Raw genomic sequence first — 17,621 nt, 5'->3', positions numbered from 1 at the left:
GGTCTAGATCATTTATGGTCTGGTGGGCTATGGTTAGGAGTTCAGATTTTATTTTGAAAAGCAAAGAAGGATGATAAACAGAGAAGTAAAAGCCTGATACAGTGAAAAAGAGTAGAGGCGAGGGTGTAAAATGTGCAGAGAAGACAAACAAGAGCTACTTCTGTGCTTTCCTTGGGGGAAGCAGGGGCCAGATTCATATGGGGATGGTGGAGTGATCAGGGCCAGGACCCAGGGGTTGCCTCTTGGGGAGAAGACATATCTTGAAAAGTGCTTAAAGCAACAAGGTATGAGGAGAGCCTTATTTCCTTTTCTATTTCACTAACTGAGGAAACCCAGCTCATGAGTATATATCAAAATTCACTTATCCATTCATGGACAAACATCTCTGCCTTTGAAAAACTTCCATTCTAATAGAAAAGATACTCATGAAATCATAAAGAGAAAAAAGTTACGTATTTGGAAATCATCAAGTTAATAACACTATAGGAAAAGTAAAATTGCTAAAAGAAAAATTACTAATCTGAATTATTTCGCTTTTGTGATAATGACTAAGTTTTCTTTGGAAATTTGTCTCACTATCACTCTCCCCAAATTTATATTTCAATAGAGGTGGGAGATTCTTTCCTTCCACCCTGTTGTTGTAAATAACTGGGTGTAGCTGACACTTTATAAATAAAGGTAGATAATAAGGTGTTTTCTGGCCTTTCTGTGGATTGCTGGGTGAAACTTGAGGACCAAGTGTGATAACAGATGACTGGTGCTTGATACAGCTGCCAATGACATGGGTCAGTGACCATTTCTTAACAGGTAAGGCCCTCATGGCCTCAGGACAAAGTAAGAACATAAAAGGCAGGTTTGGGAAGAGGTAGTACCTGTGTGGATGGAGCAGGGCCTGGCATGGCTACACTGGGATTCAGAGAAGGAAACAGAATCAGGTCCTGGGAGATGGTTCTCACCAGAGGGAGAAGCAGTAACTATCCCCCCCTCTTTTTTTTTCCTGCCCATAGACATCCTCATGTACATGTTTGTGGAGCCATTCTCTCAGATATGAAAAGACCACCGTTCACTACATGAAATAACAGCCACAGAGTCAGTTCATCAGAAAAGCTTATTTCTCTACTGAGAAACCCTTTCCCGTGAAACCTTGTTTGTTGCCTTTCTTTAGTTCACTTCAAATTTATGGCATGAGTACTACCAAAAGCAATATACAGATTCAACGCAATCCCCATCAAAATACCAATGGTATTCTTTACAGAAATAGAAAAAACTGTCCTAAAATTCATTTGGAAGAATAAAAGACAGAAAAGCCAAAGCAATTTTGAGCCCAAAGAGCAATGCCAGATGGGGGTGGGGTTGTGGCTCAGTGGTAGAGCGCATGCGATCATGTGTAAGGCACTGGGTTCGATTCTCAGCACCACATAAAAATAAGTAAATAAAAATAAAGGTTCATCCACAACTAAAAAATATATTATATTTTTAAAAAAGAGAACAATGCCAGAGGTATCAGAATGCCTGACTTCAAATTATATTAAATTTGGGCTGGGGTTGTGCTCAGTGGTGGAGCACTTGCCCAATATGCAAGAGGCACTGGGTTCGATGCTCAGCAACACATAGAAATAAAATGAAATATTAAAAAATAATTATATCAAATTATAGTACAGAGTTATAGTTACAAAAACTGCATGATAAAAGCAGACACATTGATCAATAGTGCAGAAGAGAAGACAGAGAAAAACCCATATATCTACAGTCATCTGCTCATTGACAAAGGTACCAAAAATATACATTGAGAAAAGACAGCCTTATAAACAAATACTTAAAAAGGGATAACTGGTTATCCATATTTAGAAGAATGAAACTAAACCCTATCTCTTACTTTGCACAAAAATCAAACTCAAAATGGATCAAAGCCCTCAGAATTATACCAGAAACTATGCAACTCAAAATAAGGGTCAACACTCCAGCTTTTAGGCACAGGCAATGACTTTATCAACAGCACCCCTAAAGCTCATTAAAATGCCAAGAGTTAATAAGTAAAATGGCATCAAATTAAAAAGCTTCTGCACAACAAAGGAAAAAATTAGGAATGCGAAGAGAGAACCTACAGAATGGGAGAAAAATCTTTGCTAGCTACTCTTCTGATAGAGGATTAATATCTACAATACATAAAGAGCTCAAAAATTTTACACCAAAAAACCCAAATGACTCAATTAATAAATGGGCAAATGAAGTAAACAAACTATCAAAAGAAGAAAAACAAATGGCTAACAGTACGTGAAAAAAATGTTCAACATCATTAGCCACTGGGGAAATGCAAATCAAAACTACAGGGAGATTTCATCTCATATCAATCAGAATGGCAGTCATCAAGAATATAAAAAATAGTAAGTGCTGGAGAGGATATGCAGACAAAGGAATACTTTTACCCTGTTGGTGGGACTGTAAATCAATACAACCACTATGGAAATCTGTATGGAGATTCCCTAAAAGATCAGGCATGGAACAACCATATGACCCAGCTACATCACATTTTGGTATTTACTCTGAAGAATTAAATCATCTTACTACAGTGATACATGCATATTCATGTTTATGGCAGCACAATTCATAGTAGCCAAACTATGGAACCCACCTAGGTGTCCATCAATGGATGAATGGATAAAGACAATGTGGTATATATAAACACTGGAATTTTATTCATACATAAAGGAAAATGTAATTATGGCATTTGCAGGAAAATGGATGGAACTAAAACCACCATGTTAAGTGAAATAAGTCAAATGCAGGAAGTCCAGGATTGTATGCTTTTTTTTCATATATTAAAGCTAGAGAGTAAACAGGAAGAGAAAGGTAGGAGTGGATCTCCTAAAAATCAAAGGGAGACCAGTAGAGGAGAGGGACCAAGAAGTAAAAGGTAGGGAAGGCAGGAGCAAGTGCTGGGAATTGATATTGGCCAAATTATAACATATTTGTATATCGTATGAATATGTAAAAACAGATCCCATCATGTCCAACTAAATGCACTAATAAAAATGTGGGAAAAGCTGGATGCAGTGGCACATGCCTGTAATCAAGAGGCTTGGGAGACTGAGGCAGGAGGATCCCAAGTTCAAAGACAGCCTCAACAACAGTGAAGCACTAAGCAAATCAGTGACACTCAGTCTCTAAATAAAATACAAAATAGGGCTGGGGATGTGGCTTAGTGGTTGAATGCTTCTGAGTTCAATCTCCCGTGTCCCTCCCCCAAAATGTGGGAAAACCCCCCGAATTCATAGCATGAAGTCACTTTTTGTTTGACTTCATAGGTACAGGCATGTTCTAAGTTCCAGTTCTTTGCCCCTCCTATGACCCTCTCTCTGCCACATGAATTTATTGATTTCTGTAGTTACATTTATTCCAGTAGACTAAATTTCCTTTGTTGGATTTTCTCAGTATAATAGAGAGCAACTATCATGTTATTATTAGTCATTATCTTAAAAGAAAACACTTGCATGTCAGAGCTTATACTGTAAACTAACAAACAACAAAACCCGGCTTAGCCTTAGCACAAATTCATTAGCATCAGGATTTTGACTCACCATAGCTCCAGACATCACTTTGGTGGGTATAAATTCGGTGTAAAATTGATTCCAAAGCCATCCACTTGATAGGCACCTTCAGATGATGAGAGATAAAGCATTAAGACTACTATTAGCTTCTCTCTGTTGAACAAAATTAAATCACACTAGAAGTAATTACAAATGACTAAGTGGAGAAGCCAGGCTACCTTTCCTGACTGGGACTTCAGGCCAAAGGCTGCCTCCCAGCAAGAAGAGATTTTAAATCCACCAATGAACAGGGTTACTCTGGTACCCCCTCAGAGCTGGCTTCAGGAATGCTCCAGCGAAGGACCTTTGGGGCCACTGGCAATTCTGGTAAGCTGGGGACCTTGGTAGTGGACAGTGATCATAGCTACTCAGCATTTGGGTGCTTTTTCAGGGACCAATGTCACAAGGTTGATGACTGCCTGGAGTTATGCAGGTCAGGGTGAAACTCAAGAAAGGTACAGCTAATATAGCTGAGGTGTGGCTATATGTGTCCCCACTAGGAGGGGGACCTGTGTGAGAACATGTATCTCTCAATGTTGTGACAATGTTGTGACAACCCATCCTAAGCCAGATGGAGGGCAAGGAGCATATACTCAATGTCACTTCTATGCAAAAGTCACAGAGATCCATGGGAGCTCTCACAAGAACATAGGGAGGACAGCTTTTTATACTTCTGAGACATTCTCAACAGCAGTGTGCCACCAAATTAGCTGTGGCATTTCCCAGCTGTTCTTTTGAAGGGTGCTTAAGTCCTGAAGGGAGCGGTTGAGAACTAACCTTTGTTAATGATCGCCTGGAGATGCTGATGACTATATCCTCTGACCATGTCAGAAACATCTTTGTTCCCTCTGCAGGCAAACCCCACTCCCAAAGCAGAAGACCCAGGCTAGACCCAGTTGCCTGTGGTGGTGCTGAGACCTCACCCAGAATGTTGGCAAATATCCCCTACATCAGTTGAGATCCCAGTCTCTGTTATCAGGAAAATGCTCCCTGATCTACAAGTCAGTTCCTTACCTTTCCTCCCTCTGCATGGTATTCTTTCTCCTCAGCCCCAAGCAATTTGGCCAGTCCAAAATCTGTGATCTTGACATGCTGTGGTGTCTTCACTAGGACATTCCTGGCTGCCAGGTCACGATGCACCAAGCGCCGGTCTTCCAGGTAGTTCATGCCCTGAAACACAAGGGATTCTGCAGTGAGACAGTGAATTGTTTATGAGATGACCAGTGTAATGGGAAGATGGTCCTCATGCATCTGAACTTAATGTCAAGGTCATAACACACTTCTTGATGCCAGGGACTGGGTTTGAGTCTGTCTTCCTACTTCTGAATGCAGGACACAGATACTTGTGGCTGGTAAATGTTAGAAGCTATCTATTGAATAAATGAAAAGTCAAGAAAAGAAAGTTTTAACTAGCTGCAGATTATTACTTTTTCTCCATCTGATCACTCAAGTTACAAATAGAAGAGGCCAGTGACTGAGCACAAGCTCAGCTGTCAGGTGGAGAATGGGTCTTGGCACTTGCTGTGGAACTTGCCAACCATTCCATCTGCCAGGCTTTACCTTCCCTGCATGCAGCTTATCTTCACAGCAAGGAGGAAGATGCCAACCTCAATAGGCTGGGGTAAAGCAGAGTTTCTGGATGGATTTAAGTCATGCTTTTCTCATGCTTTCCTGAACTATCATACACAATCTGCCAGTGAAAAAAATTTTTATCCAGGTTTATTTGATTTTAAATTGAAACCACATGGATATTGAATATTCTTCTGCAAGGTACTATTCCCTACTAATTCCTTGGCTGCCTCCACAATTCTTTTATAGTCAAAATCACTGCTAAAAAAATAGTAATACTTGCAATGCATCTAGCATAGCACCCAACACAAAGTGAATTCTAGAGACATTATCCCTCAACTACTGTTCTTACCCACGAGCCTTCTGGTGTCCTTGTCTTATGCACCTCTATGCTTGCTGGCAGATGGGGGCTACTTCTGGCTTCTATTTCTTGTTTGACAACTTCCCAGCAGAGCCAAGCTCCTTTGGGCCTCACTGAGCTCCAGTCTGTTGTGAGGTTGGCAGCCCACCTTCCCTGTGCAGGGCCATACTGGCAGGCAAAAGCTGGGAGGTGGTCAAGCCTGCAGACATCTCATGTTGCTTGTTCCACGGCCTCCCCCACTTACTCATAAATACACCTCCCTTCTCTTTAGCCAGAAGAGTCGGCTGCATTTCCCCCTTCCTTTCTGGCTGACGATCATGAACTCTTCAGCACAGAGCTGGTGCTTCAGCACAGAAGTGCTGGCTGAAGTGCACCAAATGGAAATGAATGGGTTTAACAAACTCTGCTTTACTCTGGTGTTTTGTAGCTAGGGAGGCATCTCCACTCTAGAGCAGCTGCAGGGAATACCTGTAGACAAGAATGTTTTCTTACATTTTCTGGCAAATTCTTCGTATTTTTGTATAGAGCCTAAGTGGGAAATTATTAACTGACTTGACAGAAGAGTAAAATTAAAAAATTCTTTCTAGGACAAAACCAGCCATCCTCTGAAAGTAGTACCTCACAAAGATGCACCAGGAATTATTCTCTGGGTGCTAGTTTTGAGGTCTTTAGTGCTTTTCTCTTTTTGGAAAAAAATCAACTGCTTTCCATACCTCAGGTACACCTGGATTACTCCTTCTCCTTTGTATTACCTGGAAAGCTCCTAAATGTTAAGATGCTGTTCAATGTAAATGCTTCCCTTCCTAAGGTGTCCCCTGTGCTAGATAATAAGGATGAACAGGACTCATGTCTTCTCAGGAAGAAGGTAGAAGCTTCTTCTCTGGAATATACTTCCAAGTTAGGAATTATTAATTAAGAGTGGGTGTGGAAAGAGAACGGGAAGGACTCGGAGCTGAGGAAGCATTTCCAAACACAGACCTCATCTTTTTTTTTTTGTTCCTGTCACTCTTGCTATGATCTCTCTTCAAAGGCTGGCTCCTTCCTCACTTTAATCTCCCCTTTGATTTATGGGATGGTGACAATGGTCTGTGCTTTGCTAGCCCTGTGTCTTACAAAAGAATAAGACCTCTGCTTATTAAATATGATGAACTCTTCAAAAGGGTTAATTATGCTTGGCTGCTTGCCTGGACAGACCTAACCTCTGCATTCCAGGCTGTATTAGCTCACTGGTTCTCTTTCCCTCTTTCTTCTCTACCCCTTTCTTTCTCTCAATGCCCCTTGCTGTCTCATTTCTGTCTACCCTGTATTTATTTCATTCATTTTTCCTCTGTGGAAGCTATTGCATAGATGTTGCACAGACCTAGAGCAGCAAGTAATAGTAATAGCCCTATACAGAGGACTAGTAAACTGCTTTTTACCTCTCTCTTTAAATTTTTTTTTCTTGTGTGTGTGTATGTGTTTTGTGTTGTTCATGAAACTCAAAGGGGGAACTTCAGAAGGCATTTCCAGCCTGGTTTAACCACCAGGACTAACTTTCATTCTGTCTCCTTAAATGCTTAACAGAAGATTTGGTATCTGGGACACATGGTAACCATTTATGGAATAATAAATGATTGAGTAAATGAATGATTGAATAATAACATTTGCTGACAGCTTTAAGCACTAACCATGTGCCAGCCACCCCAAACACCTCCCCAACAGAATCCTCTTTCTGTCCAGGTACACATGTGACCACCTTGGTAGAGACCAGGGGCTCTAGAAATCAAAGCCTGCTGCTGAACCGACCAAGTCCTCAGTTCCCAAGACCACCATCATGACCTTGGTCTTCACAGCCCTGCCGGGGCCTTGGAGTGAAACTTGCCTGCTGGGCCAAAAGCTGCTTGGGCTACCAGAAACAAAACAAAACAAAAATCTCGCACCTTGGCCCTGTGCCACAAAGTAAGTCCTGTCATTGTGTGAATCTCATAAATCCAACGGAGCTCCACCCCAGCCCTGCCCCACTCTTCAGGCTCAGGGATTTAAAGGAGCAGCACAACTTCAACATGGTGTGAGCTTTTCTGAGAACATCAGTCTTCAGAGAAGGCTTGGGAAAGGGGAGGAGAGAACTGTTGACATATTCTGGCTAATCAGCCAGAGGGTCTTAAATCAGAGACAATTTGGGGACAAAGAGATTAGACTATTTGAACTTAGATAAAACTCCACTCATGGGTCTCTGTCCCACAGTCTCAGACAGTTTGAAAGGCCATCTCTGTGCCCAGCAGAGTTATATTTTAACCAGCCATCAAAGATAAGGTCTGTGATATTACTTATGAACCCTCAGGCTCTAAGCAGAAACGCCACAGGAAGTAATATCAGCACACGCCCCGGTGGGGCCTCTGGGGAAGCTCATTTCCTGATTCTTCTCATTTTAATTGAATTTAACCTATTTATTTTTGTTAATTACCACAGGAAAACTAGAATGCATTTTGAAATACTGAGGTTAAAAGGGAATTTGAAGAGCCACACTGGAACTTAAACTTAGAAAAGACAGCGCCAGGGATATGCTTCACACGGATATCAAAGATTTTTCTGGCACAGTACCTATGGAACAAGAAAGCACTGGGGGTGGTGGGGCTTGACCTTTAAAGACTCTGTTTTCCCAAGGGCTGCAGCATCCTACAAGTCTTGGGAGGAGTTCAGAGAGGAGGCTGGAACAGGATCCATTTCTGTTCTGTTTTATTAACCACAATGTGGAAAATTCCGGTGAGCGTGGATTTCATGAGCACAGAAATGGCAGAAAGTAGGACAAGGGGAGTGGGCACATGTTTTTTGTAAAGTCAAGAGCATGGCTTATGCATCACTGAGCACCTGTCTTCCGAGGAGGCAGGAAAGTGTCAGAATTTCCCATTCCAGGCTAGGGGTGGTGTACCCCTGGAATCCTACTCTGCCAGAAGAGGAAGACAGCTGGGATTGCTGGCCTGTGACGGTCCCCTGATCTGTGACATCAAGTGCAGGGAAAGAGTGAGGACTTGTGAGCAAGGCTGTTTGGTGTCAAATCCTGATTTTCATATGTACTGGCCTGAGATGTTGGCAAGTTACTTAATGGCCCCATGTCTCAGTCTTCCCCTGGATAGAATGGACCAATCAGACAGAGCATTAGTGAGTTTATCCATGCAGGGTACTCGGATGGTACCTAGGGAAGAGTTCTGTGCAGGTGATAGCAATGATCATACTTTCCTCTTAAATGCCAAATCCATCCTCTTTCCTCAATCCCTTTTGCTATAACCTTAAATGAGAGCACTGTCTTGATCTACCAAAACTCTGCTATGCTTCCTAAAAATGTCCAATGACAAATGAATTCCTACATAGTGCCTTTGTTGTTGTGCTGAAGCTCCACCTTCTTGGTCCTGCAGGGTCTCTCAGCTGCCCCTCTCTCTTTAGTGCCTTGCAGTCACTGAGCCTGCTCTGTCCCCTCGGCTCTCAAGCACCCTCACCCACTGCTGCACTCCTCAACTCTGTGTCCTCACCCTCAGTTGACACTAGGACAGGGTCAGGATCTTTGCAGTCATGTCTACAGGGTCGTTTAGTTTGCAGGGCTCTGGACTCTTGAGGGGAGGGGCAGTCTGGCTTGTGCACCCCTCGTTTCCCGGAGTCTGGCCCAGCTCCTGCACTTGGCTAACTGGATATGTTCACTTGGTCACAACTCTTCTGCTTTAACTTGCACAGTGGCCTTGAAGGGCCTCCTTCCCTTGACTTTCCTGCTCTGACATACTTCATTCCTTGCTGCATCTCTTGCTCTGTAGCGGTCCTTGTCCTTCACTCACTGACAAATTTAGGTAGATAAGAAGTCTTATCTTACTTTTGTATCTTTCATATGATGCTTAACACTGGCATATAAGTTCTCAAGAAATAACTTAATAAAATATCTAAAAGCTAATGAATATGCTTTAAGAAATCATTTGAAAAACTAATGAAAGTTGATGAATATGTTCTTAAGTGGCTTTGTGTGAATTTGTTCTTTTACAGACATACTATAAGGTCATTTAGGTTGATAATTTAAGTTTAGCTGTAATCCTTTGTGGAATAATGCAGGAAAAAAAATTAAAAAGAATTCAAATAACAAACATCTGATCATTGGATAAGTGGTCTGGCTCTTTTATCCTGCATTCTGTTATGTTGTATAGGTACTTGCAAGATGTTTGCTTTGAAGGTTAAAGGGCTCTTGCCAAGACCACCCCTTTGGCCCTCTGTGGAACAGGAGGTACAGTGGCTGAATCACCCCCTGGTAGACTGTCAGTCAGGGGATAGGGCTGTATCTCAACCCTACCTGTGGGTTGAGGGCGCAGATCTTAGCAGTGAAGGTCAGGGGTTAACTGAGACCAGTGTAGGAAGTTGTATACTTGACAGAACATAAAATGTAGAATGTAGTGGAATCTCCACTACTGCCTGTGTAAAGGAACATATAGTTCCTTCTTTTTTAGTTTTTCATACAGCATTCATTTTTACCCTCTCTCCCCTTGTTCTTCTGTCAAGATGTGGCTCTCTTGACCACAATTTCACTTTCTGTGGTTTCAGTCAACTGAAATCCAAAAATATTAAATGGAAAATTTTGAAAATAAACAACTCATTGTTTTTAATTTTAGGTACCCAAAACTGCAGAAAGCCAACTTGCAGATAAAGGAGGAGTCCTGTATTTTTCAAGAGAGAGCGAGCCCACATCCATATAAGTTTTTATTTGGTATAATGTTATAACTGTTCTATTTTATTATTATTTTTATTAATCTCATAATGTGCCTCATTTATAAGTTAAACTTTATCATAGGCATATAATCATAGTTTCAGGGGATCTTGTTTATCCCCCACAGAGAAGAGGGGACTACTGTGTAATTTGAACATAGTTTTGTCGACATGACACCTAGAACAAAGCAGAAGTGGACTGTAATGTTCTGGTTACATCAAAGTGGAATCACCTTTCATCTCCTTGTTGGGATGTGAGGACCCACCACTGACTCAGCCCTATCTTCTTAGTAACTCACATGTACTGATAATTCCGGTCAATGGGTAATCAGTGAAAATACCTGGGGTTTTTTGAAAGGGATCAAATTAAGTATCTTCCAGACTTGTAAAATGGATCCTTTGAACTGAAGTTTTAGAAATCTCTGTTAAGTTTTAACCTCATAAATTGAACTAGGTGCAATTTGGTATTTATACAAAGTTCTAGTCAGAGAATGACACCCATAAATCAGTTTCTTTCCGAGCATCTCCTTTGCACCCCCTACCCAGCCTTCTTTCATATTTCATCAGGGGCTGGTCTCAAAAGCCTTAAACTGATATCATTTGTGGTAATGTAGCATCAGATCCATGTTTGAAAACTCAATTCTCTGAGATCTTAATCTGGATGAATAGAATAGCTCTGTTGTCAAAAAGAGTTTGGGAAAATGCTAGTCTAAACAGTTTTATTTTTGCAGGACTTTGCAATAAAAATGCATACTATAGGGCTCTACAGGGAAAGGTGTGGTACAGTAATGGTGTTTGCCAAACTGAACTGAGGATAGAACTTTTTTTTAAAGAGAGAGAGAGAGAGAGAGAGAGAGAGAGAGAGAGAGAGAGAGAGAGAATTTTTTATATTTATTTTTTAGTTTTCGGTGGGCACAACATCTTTATTTTATTTTTATGTGGTGCTGAGGATCGAACCCAGCGCCCCGCACATGCCAAGCGAGCGCGTTACCGCTTGAGCCACATCCCCAGCCCAGGATAGAATTTTTGGATTAGAAAATTTCATGACATTATTTTGCCATGTGATTGTAATACATTTGGAGGTTTACTAGCTTGCTTATACACCTAGAGAGAATAGACATAATTTCTTAGGCAACTAACTCACTCCCAGTGAGTGAAAGCTGCTTATGAATCAGGAGGCTGAGACATCTGCTCTTTCTGATGGATGATTAGGTGACATCTCCACAAGCCTTTGAGAGTGATTTTTTTTTGGGGGGGGGGAGTGGAGAATGGAATCCATTTTCACCACATATGGCAAGGGGTGGCTCTATTACAGTCCACCAATACTAATCTGATTTCTTCCCTATGGCAACTCTGTTTTTGTCTTTTTCCTATGCCCAGTGGAGTTTAGCAGTTTAGTGAGGACAATGAACTTGTATAACAGTGGTCAGCTCTCCCATCAATATTTAGAAAACTCCCCAAGACAGTTCATGCCTTTGTGAATCAACACAGCACATTTACAAGTCAATAAATTCCACTTTGAAAATGTCAGGAGTTTAGTTTCTGGTCAGCCACTAAGTATTTCTGGGTAGTTTTCACTTCACACTTATAAAAATAAAATTGTTTAAGACTCAGATAAATTGTCATCCAAAAGCCAATCTTTATAATTTGGGAAAGCATTCCTTTTCTTTCCCTCCAGGGATAGATATTCCACCATGCTGGCTACTCAAATATGGCAGAATAAGGTTTCCCTTGTGGATCAAAAAACAAATCTTTCACGCATGAAGAACTAATGGCCCCAATCAGGGAAGGATTTCAAATTAAGATAAAGCTAAGCAAAGTACAACAGTGGCTTTAAACATCAGGTGGAAATTCTGAGTAATATTATATAGAAAACTATCTCAGCAAAGTTTCAGGCTCTAGAAACTCAAGTTCAGTATCCTTGGTAAACCACCCTTGAATGGGACCCACCTCTCTTAGACACTGTTGGATTAGTATGTTTGTCATCATGCTTGCAGAAAGCTGATTTTAGGGGTTGAATAAACTTCCATTTCTGCAGACATTGGTAGTCAGGCAAATGGGAATGTAATATTTCAAAGGAAAGAGGGAAAAAGCTCATGAATAATAAAAGATGCAGAGCAGAAGATGCTATTCTAAAATAAAATGAAAGTTGATGTGGACCTAGCATAAGACAACATTTTAGATTAGAATTTAACTTCGACACCAACCTACTTTAGTTACGGGAAACTGAAGGAGGACATGAACATTTATTGAGTATCAAAGGTGTATCCAAACCTGTGGCAGGTGACTCACAGAGACTCTCTGTTCTCATCCTTCTACCCAGAAATAGAGGTGGCAGAATACCATCTTATAGCCAAAGGGACTGAGTGCAAAAAAGACTAAGTGATTTGCCTGGCTCACGAGGCTCATGAATGCTAAAATCAAGATTTGATATTAGAGTCCACTGAAATTTTAAGCCTTGTTCTTTACTGGGAAAACCTACTGAGACTGTTTGCCCTTTAAGGTAAAAGGGTGACATCGGCAATTCACACAGAAGATAGGGTCACTTCTCCATCACATAAAAAGTCCCCTCTCATCCCCAGTATTGGGGATAGTACCCAGAGCCTTGCACATGCTAGGCAAGCAAGTGCTCCTCCACTATGCTACACCCTCAGCTCCACGAAGTGTCGCTTTGGTGGAGGTGGGAATTAGTCTGAGATGATTAAAGAATTTATGCTAAATCTCCTGGCACACCCTGGTGATGTGGGCATTAGGAATCATTCAGAAGGAGCTGGCCCCAAGGGTGCAGGGTTTGGTTGGCCCTGCCCAAGCTAGGAGACACAGCCCGGGCTCACCTCACAGTTGGAGCAGCTGGGCACAAACTTAAAAGATTAAACCAGATCTTCTCAGGCAGGATTTGTGCTAAGAAGAATATAAAACAATGTAACGGAGATTTCCTGGGAAGGGAACACAACAGTTTCAATTTCCTACCTTATCTAATCAGTGAGGAAAGCTTAAGGAAGAATTCCTGGGTCCAGGAGTAAGCATTTGAGAAGACTCCCAGAAATAATTCTATACCCAGTGAAACATACTTTGGGTTAATCACCTCCTCCCCAGATCAGCAACTATAATGGGTTGAATAGACCACCCCCCATTTCATGTTGACCCAGAACCATAGAATGTGATCTTATTTGGACATGGGCTTCTGAGATCTAATTAAAGATATTAAGATAGAATCATCCCAGACTTAGGGTGGTCTCTAAATCCAATGACTAATAAATATATATATTTATGGGGTATAACATTATGTTTTGATATGTGAAGTGACTAAATAATGCTAGTTAATATATCCTTCATCTCACATATATGTTTTTGGGACTATTTAAGATATTCTCTCATAGAATTTTCAAGTTCAGTGACTGGTATCTATGAGAAAGAAGAGGAGAATTTGGACGTAGAGATGTAGGAAATAAAGCCATGTGAAGACAGAGGCAGAGACTGAAGTGATGTTGTCATAAGCCAAGAAAATACAGTGGCACCACAACCTGGGACTAGCAAGGAGGGAACCTCCCCTAGCACCTTTGGGAGATCAGGGATCTTCAGACAATTTGATCTTGGACTTATGGCTTCCAGAACCATACAAGAGTAAGTTTCTGTTGTGATCAGCCACCAAATTTGTGGTAATTTGTCATGGCATCCTCAACAACTTCATACAATGACACAGAACTATCAAGCATTTCACAAATACAAGAAAGCACAGCAACCCTACTCCTGGACTATTGTCTAATAATGATGATATAACTCCTCTGTGAGTTTAAAAATGACAATGCCAAAAACTTGGTCATAGAGGATCAAGTATTTCTCACTTCCCTGGATACTGGGAGCCTGTTGGGGCTGTGACTGAGAATCACCACCCCACAAGTATAGGAACAAAGAAGGATGTGCTGCTGTCTGGCTATCCTGGGTGGAAGCCTCCCACTTCCCCAGCACAGCCCAGAGCCTCAGTTCCAGGAGGGAGCCAGCCTCACCCTGTGCCAGTCTTGTGGTATTATGGGCAGCTGCCAGAAAAGGTGTGCCCAGAATGTGCTTTTGTTTGTTTTGTGCTATTTTTTACAACTGCTGAGAATTGGGTGAGGCAAGTTCAGGGCATTCTCATAAGTAAGCTAGCAGGAACAACTGCTACCACTGACCAGGAGCGCTGTGAGAAATGGCCCTGGCTAGGTGACACACTGTACCCCTGAGGGGTCCCTGACACTTCCCTAAGCACCCTTCCCTGCTGTCTGTGGGAGGTAGGGGTATGTCACAAGTCAGGGACAGACCCTGCCCACAAATTCTTTAAATTCATTTGTGTAAAATGTACATCCATTATCATTAAAAAATAGGATTTTGCACTTTGGGTGCAAGTAATTTTTGTAGATGGAGTTGAGAGAAGTTTGAGATAAAATTAGGAGTCCTTTGGTGAACTGTGAACAGCTCAATGCCTGGCTTATTGCCTGACCACAGCAAATAGGTAGGGCCACGTGGCCACTGTGTGCTTTCACATCCCCTTTGTGGCTCTGCAGCAAGCCTGTCAATAGGAGGACATTGAAGGAGCCTATTCCATGTAGTAGGAGCACCTGTTCTCTTCCACCAGCCTCCTCAGACTTGTAAATCAGGCCTTGTGCCATAACACTTGCCCTGCCTACACAGACACACCAGTGTTCCAAGTCCTCCTTCTGGCCTCAGCCTGGTTTACTTACCTTGCTATCAAATCCTGACCGAGGAAAGCCACACTCTTCTACTACAAAGCACAACAGTGTTCACCAAAAAGAGCTCCAAAAAAAATAAGGACAAGAACACCAAACATATTGAACACTCAATGGAGAAAACTGTTCACACGTGGAGGACTAGATTTCCAACATGCAGGTGGAAATGACACTGATTTAGTGTACAAGCTGATCCATTAAATTTAACCTAAGATAAAGAAAAACCTGCAAGTGCACACACATACACATATCCTCTTGGCTCAGTTATCCCTGGATGGCAGACTAAATACCTCATTTTTCAGTATCCTTATTTCCCCACTTGCTGTTTTCCTTGGGTGTTTTTACTAATGATCATTATTTCTCCCGAAAGATGAGAGCAGTGTGCAACAAGCTGAGACAGCTGCACTTCTTGTTTAATGGAAATATCTGCCCTAATTTCAAAGGTAGACAGATGCCTGCTCTACATGTTCTCTGGTGGTCAGGGCTCCTTCTCCATTTACCTTTGCAATCTGCACACACCAGTTGAGTAGGTACTGGGAACCAATGTTGTCCTTGTGTTCTCGGACATAGTCCAGGAGGCAACCAAAGGGCATGAGCTGAGTGATAAGCTGGACGGTGGAGGTCAGACAGATACCCAGGAGGCGGCACACATGAGGATTGTCCACACTGGCCATCACATAGGCTTCCTGTAAGGGAACAAGAGAGGATGGCATCAGAAAGGTTCCCTAACAGTGACTAAAGGAAGAGACACATGGATCCTTTTTTCCATGTAAAAAAAAAAAGCATGAGCATGATTTTCAAAATATGTACTGTTGTAAGAGACATTTTTTAAGAGCTGTGAAACAACAAGACACTTTGTGGGAGATGGACCCTCTTGTGTGTATCTAGGGATTCCACTTGACAGAGAAACCCAGGTGACAATTCCCATTGGCAAAACATTGGTTGAACAAGGGACCTGGGTCACTCTAATGTCCCCATGTTTGGGAACTGCTGTAATCTTCCTTAGGAAGATTCTGACTCAAGGATAAAGATGAACTGTCAGGGCCTGAGTTTTGGGACTAGGACACTGTGGACAATGACTTGCTCACGTTATCAGAATGAGACATGATGGTAAGCATGTTCAGGAAAGTCACTGACGCAGCAACCAGCCAGCAAGAAGCCCACTCTTTTCAACAGAACAAACTTGGCCCTGACTGAGCAATGGGAGGGTATTTGGGATAGAAACACTGCCTACAGCACTTCTCCAAAGAGTAATTGGAAAACATCTTTTTGTGTACCAGCTCCAGCCTCTGAAACGGACATTCAATCTAGGATGACTATAGATTCCATTGGCTGCTCAAGATCCAACTCTGAAGAACGTGGTCTGTATTGCCTTGCCCTAGTCTCCTGATGGGAAAAACATGCTGCTCTGCATAATGCATCCATTCCTGCCCCATTCATTTAGGCTGACTGCCAAGGCAGGAGACTTTGACAGATCCATGAATATAGACTTTATTTTAACCCTTCTGCTATTCTTAGGCTGAGAAAGCTTCATTTATTTGCAATCATGTGCACAATGGGATCCTTTCTTGTGTCTAACTGAGAACTAGGGAACCCTCAATTTCCACCCATAAATTCTCTTTCCCTTTAAAATACAAATGGTGGTGACCTTTTATTTGGATGTGAAAGAGACAACATGAACTGCAAGAGAATGTGATCAGAGGTTCCTTTCCATATTTCAGCAACTGCTGTGTTTAGAGTGTAGCCCAAGAGACAAGGTGAGGCCAGGGATGCTCAGGTATGTGGCATAAACTGGGCAAGGAGACTGGAACATAGGGTTGAAGACAGAAGACAGTCATGGTGAGGATGGTAGGGAGAGGGCATATGTGTGTGTATTTGTGTGAAAATTTAGATTTATTTATTTATTGTGTATGTGTGTGTATGAAAATATGCAGGTCTATCTGTCTATCTATCTATACTTTGTGGTACTAGGGATGAAACCTAGGGGCATGCATATGCTAGGTACATGCTCAATCACTGAGCTACATATCCACAGCCCCTGTATATGTACTTAAACACAAATATGATCACAGCACTTTTCTTGCCTTGAACCCTTCCCTGGGTCCTCACCATTCTTGGGAAACTCTTGCTGCCTGCTCTCCCCTCAGGTCTCTTCCACTGGAGAGCCTCTGTCCCCAAAGGCCCTCCTGATTTTCTCAGGAACCTCACTGACTCCCCATTAAAACTTCCCTGGCATCTTGCAGTTTTTTTTTTTTTTTTTTTTTTTTTTTTTCAGGGAAGCAGTCCCAGCATTGCCTGAGAACTTGTAAGAGGTAAATTCTTGCAGCTCCCCTTAGGCCTAGAAGCGAGATGCCATTTCTTTGAACAAGCCCTTGGGAGATTCTTGATGAAGCTGCAGAGCCACTGCTTTGGAGAACACATCCTAATCTATACTTATCTGTGTAATTTAAAACAGGTCCTTCCCCCACCAAGTTTTCAAGAGATGGGCTACATTCTCATACCTAGCAGCATATGCTTAGAGTATAGCTGGCACTCGATAGTACTAGATCACACCAGCAAATGTTTCCTTATTTGTTGCCTCAAAACCCATCCTCTAACAAATAGGAGATACTTTCTTGATTGTTTATGGTCTCTATTTTCAAGCAGGATATGCATTTTTCTATT

General features: G+C 41.9%; 1 protein-coding gene across 1 annotated transcript in view; it reads right to left on the bottom strand.

Annotated features, from left to right (window-relative positions):
- Egfr (epidermal growth factor receptor) overlaps positions 1-17,621 on the bottom strand; it is a 201,972-nt gene that overhangs the window by 12,771 nt on the left and 171,580 nt on the right. The window contains exons 20-22 of the mRNA XM_026412215.2: positions 15,458-15,643; positions 4,602-4,757; positions 3,579-3,654 (exon numbers count right to left, since the gene is read on the bottom strand). Of these exons, the coding sequence (XP_026268000.2) occupies positions 3,579-3,654; positions 4,602-4,757; positions 15,458-15,643 (418 nt within the window). The remainder of the gene's footprint in view (positions 1-3,578; positions 3,655-4,601; positions 4,758-15,457; positions 15,644-17,621) is intronic.

Source organism: Urocitellus parryii, chromosome 3, assembly GCF_045843805.1.
Source record: "Urocitellus parryii isolate mUroPar1 chromosome 3, mUroPar1.hap1, whole genome shotgun sequence".
In the NCBI taxonomy this organism is placed as follows: domain Eukaryota; kingdom Metazoa; phylum Chordata; class Mammalia; order Rodentia; family Sciuridae; genus Urocitellus; species Urocitellus parryii.
This window is presented reverse-complemented; position numbering and strand designations above follow the sequence as displayed.